Source organism: Atta colombica, unplaced genomic scaffold, assembly GCF_001594045.1.
Source record: "Atta colombica isolate Treedump-2 unplaced genomic scaffold, Acol1.0 scaffold236, whole genome shotgun sequence".
NCBI lineage: Eukaryota > Metazoa > Arthropoda > Insecta > Hymenoptera > Formicidae > Atta > Atta colombica.
In genome coordinates this window covers 410,732-422,005 of record NW_017259334.1, presented here as the reverse complement: position 1 = coordinate 422,005, position 11,274 = coordinate 410,732, and the positions used below count along the sequence as shown (strand labels likewise).

Genomic DNA, 11,274 nt, shown 5'->3' with positions numbered 1-11,274 from the left:
GACCGTACCCTATATATTCTACTGCTAGAATGGATATAAAAAGATTTGTATTAGTGCATGTGCCTTGGAATGTTGATTGGCTCCGCCATTTATAGTTTAATTGTTAGAAAAAGGCAACATTAGAAAAAGAAGAGATTAGGATGAAGGAGGAATTGCGTCATAAATAAAAGCTGGAAATGGCGACTTCTGGTTAATTGGTGCACTCTTTTTATACCCACTCTATTTACTGCTTACCTCCAGCGCGAGTTCTGATTGGCTGCTGCTTTTCTATTTTACTGTCAAGATGTGAACGTACACTTTTAGACTAGTATTATATTTGTCGTACGACAAAGTTTTTAAATTCATTGATTGGCTATAGGATAGAGAAATCTGACAACTTCTCTTTTCTACAGCCAATCAATAGCTTGAATCAAGATTTAAAATATTTTCTCGTACGACAAATGTAATACTAGCCTTAAACTGTGGCCACCATGTTATCTTATCCCTTCCACCGTACATATGACGATATGACACGTATATCGGTTCTCTCTACTTCTATATGAATCTAAATGTCAGTAAACTTTGACAGGCCCTTATTTGTACGCGTTTTTCTCAGCTCTGATTTTAGGTATGTACCTAATTTATTGTTTGTAAACGTCTCGTATCAGGTTTCGATTCGAATAATGCATACAATGTGCTAGGATGCAGATATATAACCTTAAACTTCACACTTATCCGCTTTTACTTCACGCATAGAATTATTTGTGGAAAAATTAATGTTATTAAAATTTTGATCTTTTTCGCAGATCATAAGATAACTTACTTCTTAGTACGACGTTACAAACAGCTAAGAAAATGAGCACGATAACCGAGCAACCGTGCTACACTCTGATAAACATCCCTACCGACACAGAACCACTCAATGAACTCCAGTTGAAGCAGGATCTTGAGAAGGGTAGTGTCCAGACGAAAATTGATGCGCTCAAGAAAACGATTCACATGATCTTAAGTGGTGAACGATTGCCAGGACTCCTAATGACAATCATTAGGTTTGTTCTGCCTCTGCAGAATCATACCATCAAGAAATTGCTATTGATATTCTGGGAGATTGTGCCAAAAACCTCTGCTGATGGCAAGCTATTACAGGAAATGATCTTAGTATGTGATGCATATAGGAAAGACTTGCAGCATCCCAATGAATTTGTCAGAGGATCCACTCTCAGGTAAGAATATAAACGAGTGCGAGTCAAGTTATAGATATCATTGTATATAATAAGTAGTAACCTGTAACAGGAACATATGGATCTAGTATTCTAATTCTATAACTCTTAACAACAGTGTTGGTATTATCCCAATATATAAATTGATAGCAAATTGTTATCAAGTTGACATGAAACTTGTTCATATTTGATGATAAATCTGAAACCATCTATATCAGCAATAAACTCATTTGTTAGCAAAACTGTTTATATAATCAGTAAAAACCAAACAAAATTTTAGTCATTAATTTGCTATCAGCAAGCTTTGCATAGTTTTGCCAACATTTTTTTTTGTTCTCATGTTATGTCAGCATATTATGTATCATCAATGCTGACATAAGATGTAACAGAATTTAAATTAAATTTGATATCTTTTTGTCGGTAAAATTTATATATAATACAATAAGAATCTTATTGAACTTATGTGGGAACAACCAATAAGAAAGGAACAGCCATACCGGTTAAAGCTGGATTTTTGCTGCTTAAATAATTCATTGTGAATTCATGTATTATATATGTATATATCAGGTATGTCCAATTTGAACTCCAGAGCCAAAACGCAAAGCCATCGATGCAAAAAAATTCAGTGTAAGATTTTGGGGACTGTAAAGTGTTGATACACATCTGAGTGATGTTTATCAACATTTTACAGTTCTCGAAATCTTACCTACAATGAATTTTTTTGCGTCAATGGCTTTATTTTTCACTCCGGAGCTCAAATTAGACAGGCCTGGTGTATATATGTGCGTGCATGCATGTATATCGTATTTGTAGTCATTTTGAACCGTGTGTAAAAATTTTATCGGACTTAAAAACGCAGCTAAAGTACTGAAATAATATCACAATTAAATTTTGATGCTCAAGAGGCATCTATTAAAGAACTCTTAATATGCTGGAAATCTGTAAATATTAAAAATCTATAAAAATCTGTAAAAATTTATGAATTTGGGATACTAGTGATTCTGGGACTTCTTAATTTTTAAATAGTATAATGATTTGCGTTAATTTGGTTTTACAATTTTATTGTTAAGTTTTGTTTTTTATGTAGGCTAATTATTGTACTATATATTTATACTAAGAATTCAAGTATATTGCAATTTTTTATATAGTTGAAAATTTAAAAATTTCTGTATATGATATTAATAATATAAAGATTTACAAAAAATTTAGAATTAAAAGAAAACAGGAGGTTTTTCGGTTGAAAAGACTGTTTTCTGAAAAAAATATCAGTGTGTTTAAATCTAACAAGATTTGGAAATAATAAATTAATATTTTATTTGTTTTTTCAATCAGCCTCTTATACCACAGATTAACAATATACAATTGAACTTGAAAAATTTTTAAAGAAAATGCAACTGATAGCAAAAAATTGAGACTTTTTAAGAACTCATATTTCTTTATAATATCACAAAAATGTATGTATTTTTGTTACGAAAATTTGCAGATTTTTGTGTAAATTAAAGGAACCAGAACTTCTAGAACCACTGATGCCGGCAATAACCGCTTGTCTGGAGCACAGACACTCTTATGTCAGACGTAACGCAGTGCTCGCTATTTTTACTATATACAGAAATTTTGAATTTCTCATACCGGATGCTCCCGACTTGATTGCAAAGTATCTGGAAGGGGAACAAGATATGTCATGTAGAAGAAACGCATTCTTGATGTTACTGCACGCTGATCAGAGTAAAGCTCTTGCATATTTAGCTGCGTGTCTCGATCAAGTGCCGAGTTTTGGTGATATACTACAGTTGGTCATTGTTGAATTAATATATAAGGTATAAATAAATGCGTTATATCTAATGCACGAGTCCATATATCTATTATTGATGTTTGTTGATATAATTTTTCTCTTCTAGGTTTGTCTTGCAAATCCATCGGAAAGAGCACGTTTTATCAGATGTATTTATAGTTTGCTAAATTCACCTAGCGCTGCTGTACGTTACGAAGCAGCCGGCACGTTGGTGACTCTTTCCAGTGCGCCAACCGCGATCAAAGCAGCGGCTTCTTGCTACATCGAATTGGTTGTCAAGGAGAGTGACAACAATGTCAAACTTATCGTACTGGATCGGCTAATTGCGATGAAAGACAGTCCTGTATATGAAAGAGTACTACAAGATCTTGTAATGGATATACTCCGCGTTTTAGGTATTATATTAATAACAAGATATTTTTTGGAATTTTTACATATTATTAATAACATTATTATTGTTATTATTATCTATTTTCAATAGGATCACCAGCCTTGGAAGTCAGGACAAAAACCTTAGCTCTAGCCATGGATTTGGTTACAACTCGTACGATCGAAGAAATGGTCCAGCTTTTGAAGAAGGAAGTTCTTAGGACAGCTGGTGGAGAGCATGAGGATGCTGGCAGATATCGTCAGCTCTTGATACGAACTCTCCATACATGTTCCATGAAATTCGCGGATGTTGCTGTTACCGTCATTCCGGTTTTGACCGATTTTCTATCGGAAAGCAACGAAGCAGCAGCTACGGATCTTCTTGTATTTATTCGTGAAGCTATTCAAAGATTCGAGAATCTCAGACCATTGATTATCGAGAAATTGTTGGAAGTGTGTATGCAATAGTTCATTATAAAAAAAATATGGTTGGCTGTCAAAAATTAATTTTGATTTTGATAAATTAGGTATTCCCTCATATACGATCCGTAAAAGTACACAGAGCTGCACTTTGGATACTCGGCGAATATGCCACATCAAAAGAAGATATAGAAGCTGTGATGAGTCGTGTACGAGCAGCATTAGGCGAGTTGCCGTTACTCGAAGCAGAAAACAAACGTCAAGCTGGCGAAAAGTCCGAAGATGGTAATTCGCAGGCTGCACCTGCGCAACTTGTAACATCTGATGGTACTTATGCGACTCAAAGTGCTTTCAGTGCTGCATCTTCACGTAAGTAACTCTTATTTTTAAAATTTTCTTCATTTGCTATTCGAACTACTTCATTTGCTACAAGAAATGAAATTTTTTTTAGAAAATAAATTTGAATATTTTGAATTTAAATTGACAAAGCGGCTAGCCTGCTCGCCAAGCAAATGAACATGATTGGTTGTCACTTATAGATCTAATCACATCACATTCAATCGTTCGGCAAGCAGACTAATTGCTTTGTCCGGCTTGAATGCGCCCTATCATTAAAGTTTTATAATGTTAATTTTGAATGCAATTTTAAATAAGTATAAAACGGAATGCATCCATTGTGTATTATTATATATGTTTGAATTAATAGGGAAAAAGGAAGAAAAGCGACCGGCATTAGTGCAATATATGATGGAAGGCGATTTTTTTATTGGTGCGTCCTTGGCTACCACATTGGCAAAATTAGCTCTCCGTTATAAGATACTTGAAACCAACATCCAAAAAAGCAATAGATTGCAAGCAGAAGCAATGTTTGTAATGTCCAGTGTATTGCAATTGGGCCGTTCAGGTCTTCCCTGCAAAGCAATGACACATGACGACGCGGAGAGAGTTTCCTTGTGCCTCAGATCTCTTGCTTGTCCAACACCTCTCGTACAGAAGGTCTTCACTGAAGGATGTCGCGATGCACTCGGTAGAATGTTGACTGCAAAGGCGGAAGAGGACTCGCAAAATCAGAAGGCCAAAGAAAAACCGGGCAGTATTGTCCAAGTCGATGACGCAATTCAATTCTTGCAATTGAGCCGAGGATCCGATCTGGCTGGTGGAGCTGGTGATATGTTCGAGCAAAGTCTCAGCGCGGCTGTAGCAGGACGACCTGGCACCAGCGGAGAGACCCCGAGTGCCTTGAGCAAAGTCATTCAACTCACTGGTTTCTCGGATCCAGTTTATGCAGAGGCCTTGGTGCATGTTAATCAATATGACATCGTGCTAGACGTGCTGATAGTCAATCAAACGGAAGATACTTTGCAGAATTGTACATTGGAATTGGCTACTTTGGGCGATTTGAAGTTAGTGGAGAGACCGCAACCTGTCGTACTTGCGCCTAGGGATTTTGCTAGTATCAAGGCAAATGTGAAAGTCACATCTACAGAGAATGGAATTATTTTTGGAAATATTGGTGAATGTGAAATTTATGTACTATTGAAAAATTGCAACAAATTGTTGTCTGTTTCAAAAGACAAAAGTTACATAGTTATTCTTTTTTATTTGCAGTTTATGATGTATCAGGAGCAGGCTCTGACAGAAGCGTAGTTGTTCTTAACGATATACATATCGATATTATGGATTATATAGTGCCTGCGACGTGCACTGATACGGAATTCCGCCAAATGTGGGCCGAATTTGAATGGGAGAATAAAGTTTCTGTTAATACAACTCTATCTGACTTGAGAGAGTATCTTGCACATTTATTGAAATCCACAAATATGCGTTGTCTTACGCCAGAAAAGGTATATTTGATTTTTTTATTAGATTAATTTTGTATTAAAATAGCATTGCTATTTAAAAAATTGTTATTATTTTCTTTACAGGCTCTTTCAGGACAATGTGGATTTATGGCTGCAAATATGTATGCTAAATCGATATTCGGCGAGGATGCATTGGCGAATTTATCCATCGAGAAACCTCTGAACAAATCTGATGCGCCAGTGGTCGGCCATATTCGTATCAGAGCCAAGAGCCAAGGTATGGCTTTATCCTTAGGCGATAAGATTAATTCAGCGCAGAAGGATCCGCTGACTAAAGTCGTGCAAGTTGCTTGAATTGCATCATTTTGACAAAATGCTCTGCACGAGTTGAGTCTTCGGTTGAGTCTTCGAATCAGATAACTACTTTTATGGAATTTAAATATTATTAAATAAATTTTGCATATTTATGGCATTTAAATTGTTATTTAGACAACATAAACATCCTGATCTTTTATAGATATCCTTTTAGACTCGTATTATTTGTCAATTGAAATACATTGAATTTATTCATATGAATCGCAGTTATAGTAAGCTAACGCCCATGTTAATTATCATATAATTATTATACAATTATATTACATCTATGAACTTGTCATAAGCATGCAATTAGTAGCGCCGTACACAGGGATAGATGTATTTATAGATGAGAGAATAAATATATACAGTGCTTTATCTATGTAAGTTCTGTTTCTTTATTTCTCTTTACAAATACAAATATTGACAAATATATAAGAACGTTTATAATATATCTGTATCTTTTTAAATAAAATAATTTAATGAAAATGCTTTTACAATCCTCTCTAGAAGTAATTCCTCGCATTATGACTTTCAAAATTTTGAGAAAAATGTGGGATAATGTTTCTAAATTTTTGACACAAGATGTTGGATTTTTATATCAACTGTAATTGTGAGAATCTTATTGCTGTTTCTTTTGAAATGATTACTTCTTGGTTTAAAGCCATCCTCCTCTCGATTTATTATGCGATGTAATGCTTACAAGTTTCTCTCGGTCATCATCTTTATTATCATCTGAGCTTGAGGTAACTGTTAACGACGGGATAATCGAAAGTTTAGGACTATGTGAAACTTTCGGCCGTGCTCTGATCGAACTATTTCCGTCTTTAGTATTGGTTGGAGGTACACCCATAGATGCGGTAACAGATTTGCTTTGATTTTCTATAGGAGAACTAGAAGAAGTTCTTGTAGCAACAGAGATGGTAGCAACAGTGGATTTTGCAGTAGTGGCAGAAGTAGCAACAAGTTTGGCAGCAGTAGTAATGCTAGTAGTAGTAGTAGTAGTAGTAGTAGTAGTAGTAGTAGTAGTAGTAGTAGTAGTAGTAGTAGTAGTAATACTAGTAGAAGTAGCAGTAGTGGTAATAGTGATGGGCTTAGCATAAGTATTTGTAGTCTTCATAGTGACAGGCGTAATTATTGTAGCAGTAGTCACGGCAGTCATAAGTGCTGTATCGATTGCGGAAGTTGCAGCAGTCGTAACAGATATCATAGGGACAACGGAAGTAACACTTGTTGATGTCGAAGCTTGAGTAGCCATGGATTGAACAGAAGTTGATAATTGGCCTAAAGAAAAAACAGAATAGTATTAGCAATAAGTACCATAAATAAAGTAATCTCATCAACATAGCTATTAGTTATAATTTCTCACTCAATAATATAACTATGATATAACACAGTACGTAACAGTTATACTATTATACATGTACGTATCAGTTGTATATGTATGTATGTATGTATGTATGCCTCAGTTGATATTTGCTGGCATATTATATGATTAAATTAAATATTAAGTATTACTTTATAAGGGAATACAATTTTTCAACTAAACTGAACTTTTGTTTTTATGATGAATATGAGTAATGTTAATACAGTTTATAATGTAGTTTATATTCAAATATAAGAAAGTTAAATAATTGTAATTGAATACCGAGTTGAGTAGGTGCCTTCCTTTTGATTACTCGCGGTGGTGATGTACGAAGTGGTAATAACGGTGCAGTAGCCTTCGTCATTTTTTCGTCAACGAAATTGATCGAAGATGTAGATTTGCCCTAAAACATGGTATAAAACATTTTTGGATAAAATTTTATATTAAGGACGATTATCTTATCGATTTTAATGATCATGACAATGACATATGAGATCAAGGTCATGACCTTGAATGACCTCCAGTAGATATTAACTTTATTTGTTAGTAACTTTTTAATAAATATGCAATAATAAGCGACTGCTAAAACCTGTATTAAGCTCGTTGAAATCGATGAAATCGTTCTTATGAAGTTTTATCTTTATATTATTTAGAATCCCTATTAAATTGTCTAATAAATTAATAAATTATTAAGTGCTTAAGAAATTATTTTACGTTCATCAGAACGTTTTTACATATACTGTTAATTATTGAATTTAATACCTGAAGAATTAATTCAAACGGTTGGGAACCAATGCCGTTTCTAATCGGTTCTGGAGTTCTGTCTTTTTCAAGTCCTGTTTTAACACCGCTATCGCTGTCAACTATTTCGTGTAGCACATGTAATATCGTCGCTGCAGTAGTTTCTGGCAATTCAACCGGCACTTCTGGCGGTAGTGGGCTCTTTTGCGTCAAACGTTTTGCTTCCTCCATGGCTCTCTTTAAACTCTGCTGATTCTGTAGCGACGTTTTGCTGCAACTTTTGCCGATTTGAGAGCTTTTAATTGCATGTTTCACCACCTTAAAAAATTACGACGAGAAGCTTATAAGTTTAACCGACTATCATCGGTCTTTTAATGAAATAATAAAGATCATACTTGATTCCAACGATGTTCAGCCGAAGTTAATACGGCTAATCTGGCGATTCTCTTCCATCTTTCAACGTTGTTCTCGTCTTCAGGTTGTTGAAGAGCTATCTCTTCTTGAAGATCGACATCAGCTGGATTTACAGGACCTGCTACTTGAAAGTCTTTCATGAGTCTTCTCTCCCATACCTTCATCTTCTTACCCAATATAGCTAGTTTCAAAAGAACAGTGACAGTCAATATGAATTGTAATATAATTTTTGATGAGCATAAATTTTGCGTTAAGCTTATCTTGTTTATTATTTGCTGAAATGCTTACTCTTTTCCTTTATGTCGACGTCACCAATGTCCATGCCATTTCTGTGCAAGATGTCCAGAAGTTCACATCTCCACGATGATAAATCAGACTTAAGTTCGTGAACATCGTCTTCGGTGACAGGTTCCATTTCGTGTTCGCTGTGTGCATTCACAACGTAGCGCCATATCAAAGCTCTCATGACTGCACCGTATCTATATAATTGATGGAAAACATATATAACTCGCCATTATTATGCTATCATATCTTATTATCTGCAGAACAACAATAATTAAAATATTGAAGAGTTATATTTAACATTAACTATGAAAATTAATTATGTAAAGTTACCTAATAAAAAACAATTCTTTCATAATATTTCATAATGTTTTTAAAAATTTGCTATATTTAAATTTATGAAAATTTGTGAATAAGTATCTTGAACTTCTTTAGATTTTATAATTTTTCTTCAAAAATCATGGAATGAGACATAAAAATTCTACAAAATTCTATGGAATATTTTCATCTGAACGTTTAAAACTTTTACATGATGTTATTATTTTATTTTCGAATGAAACATTTCAAAGACAGTACTTATATTCGTGTGCACGTCGACGTTGACTACAATGTCTACCGATACGTTTCTTCTGCAGGCCGAACAATCGGAAAAGCAATTTCGGTGGTGGGAAGATATTGAAAGGAGGCGGAAGAGTTCCGCTGTCCTCGAAGTAACTCATCCATAACTTTGTTCTCGCAAATTTCCACTCCGTGTCGGAATGTTCCTATTGCGACAATGCTTCTGTTGACGAGATTATTAATTTACATCACAAATATCGTTCTAGTCGAAGCCTTACCTCAATAACAGCGTAACTGTTACTCATCATAGCTATCAATAGATTTAGCAGGACAATCACGTTGATTACGGAATACGATCCAAACATCAACAAGCCCCAGAATCGAGTATATGACTTGATTCCTGAAAATAATAACGTTGCTGATTAAAAAATAATAACATATTTTTATTGATGACAAGGCATTAATTTTAAGGAAAAAGTTCATTTTTATAACTGTTTTTATAACTGTTTTTAGATATAGTTTTAAATTTCACATGGACGTACCGGTAAGTTCGAAGCTTTCGATGCCAATCATACCGAAACTGGCCCAGAAAAGACTCTGACACGATTCGAACAGATTACTGAATCTGAAAAAATTTTGCACGAGGAATTAAAACATTTGTGGAACATTTGTAACATTATGTTAAAAAGAAGTAAATACATTAAAATAAATAAAACAATACATTAGAAAATTAAATTAAATTTTCATTTTTTCAAATCAAAATCAAAATTACAGTCATTTTGTTCTTCAAGGATAACGTGCTTTAGAAATATACTGCACAAAACGAAATATTTATTGTATACATGTGACAAAAAATTGTAGCTTTAATAAATAATTTACGATACAATCTATTATTTTTTTCATGATTATTAGGCCGAAGATTAATTTGAAAGGAAAGATTCGAACACATATCTCTCATTTCGTTTAGTAATTCGATTATTCTCACCTTCTCCATCTTAAACAGGCGTCACTGCCGGCATCCCATGAAGGATCCGATATTCCTCTGTAACACTTCTGCCTCTCCAGTTCCGCAAAGTACCACAGCAACTGATTCAAGCCGCAAGCGAAAGCGAATAACACTAAGGTGTAAATAAAAAAGAATTTCACGATGTCGATTACCATTCTGCCTAACGATATCTAAAACAGAAATTGCAAGTCTCGTTGATATAAAGTATCAATATAAAAAATTTATTAATAATTATATATTATAATATCAGGAGTAACCCTTTGTGGATGGGCAGCAATTATAATTGCTCTTGTTATATTTCAGAAATTACTAGCTCAATTTTCATGAAATTTGATGGCTTTAGATGATCTTTCTGAAATAAAAAATTCGAAATTTAAAATGGTAGATCAAATATGAAAAAATATTTTCACATCTGCTTTGTCTATCATTTTCTAAAACTAACTCCTTTATTAATTTCCCATCCTCAAAGGATTCCTAAAACACTATCGATATTGAGTGAAATAGTATTGTTATCAATACCTGAAGCGGTCCTAGATGTGGATTAATGCTGAAGAGATGAACAATTTTTAAAGCACTGAAGACATTTGCAGCCGCAAAGAGACCCTCCGCTATCAGTTGCGGATCGAAATCGCTCCAATTTTCTCTTGATATTAGCGCGGCCGATGGGTCCATTCGTATCTCTGCACGCTGTTGAAGATAAGCTGCCAGTCTAAGGACGCCGATTGCCATATAGAGCGTATTTCTGGTAAAGTCGATAAAGTTCCACATGTCTCGCAAATAACTCTTCAAACCGTTTACATAAACCTGAAATTTGTTAAATCATGCGTCACGCCTATTGTTAGACAAATATACATTGTTAGACAGAAAGTACGATTTTGTTAAAGTATTTGATTTAAAAATTTAAATCAAAGAATTACAACTACTTATAAGAGCCAACATTTTGAATGTGTGTATATATATATATATATATA

General features: G+C 34.2%; 2 protein-coding genes across 2 annotated transcripts in view; one reads left to right on the top strand and one right to left on the bottom strand.

Annotated features, from left to right (window-relative positions):
* The first annotated feature begins 505 nt into the window (after positions 1 to 505).
* Positions 506 to 6,323, top strand: LOC108688628 (coatomer subunit beta). The gene is made up of 9 exons (XM_018194968.1): positions 506 to 607; positions 786 to 1,202; positions 2,683 to 3,016; positions 3,098 to 3,386; positions 3,473 to 3,813; positions 3,888 to 4,149; positions 4,487 to 5,293; positions 5,389 to 5,624; positions 5,706 to 6,323. Exons 2-9 carry the CDS (start codon positions 835 to 837, stop codon positions 5,934 to 5,936), a joined length of 2,868 nt encoding a protein of 955 aa, XP_018050457.1. The 5' UTR covers positions 506 to 607; positions 786 to 834; the 3' UTR covers positions 5,937 to 6,323.
* A 246-nt stretch (positions 6,324 to 6,569) lies between these two features.
* The window catches only part of LOC108688627 (transient-receptor-potential-like protein), a 10,447-nt gene continuing 5,742 nt past the window's right edge, over positions 6,570 to 11,274 (bottom strand). Inside the window, exons 8-17 of the mRNA XM_018194967.1 lie at positions 10,823 to 11,107; positions 10,283 to 10,473; positions 9,840 to 9,922; positions 9,576 to 9,697; positions 9,316 to 9,503; positions 8,746 to 8,936; positions 8,439 to 8,638; positions 8,065 to 8,361; positions 7,585 to 7,705; positions 6,570 to 7,220 (exon numbers count right to left, since the gene is read on the bottom strand). Of these exons, the coding sequence (XP_018050456.1) occupies positions 6,595 to 7,220; positions 7,585 to 7,705; positions 8,065 to 8,361; positions 8,439 to 8,638; positions 8,746 to 8,936; positions 9,316 to 9,503; positions 9,576 to 9,697; positions 9,840 to 9,922; positions 10,283 to 10,473; positions 10,823 to 11,107 (2,304 nt within the window). The 3' untranslated portion in view covers positions 6,570 to 6,594. The remainder of the gene's footprint in view (positions 7,221 to 7,584; positions 7,706 to 8,064; positions 8,362 to 8,438; positions 8,639 to 8,745; positions 8,937 to 9,315; positions 9,504 to 9,575; positions 9,698 to 9,839; positions 9,923 to 10,282; positions 10,474 to 10,822; positions 11,108 to 11,274) is intronic.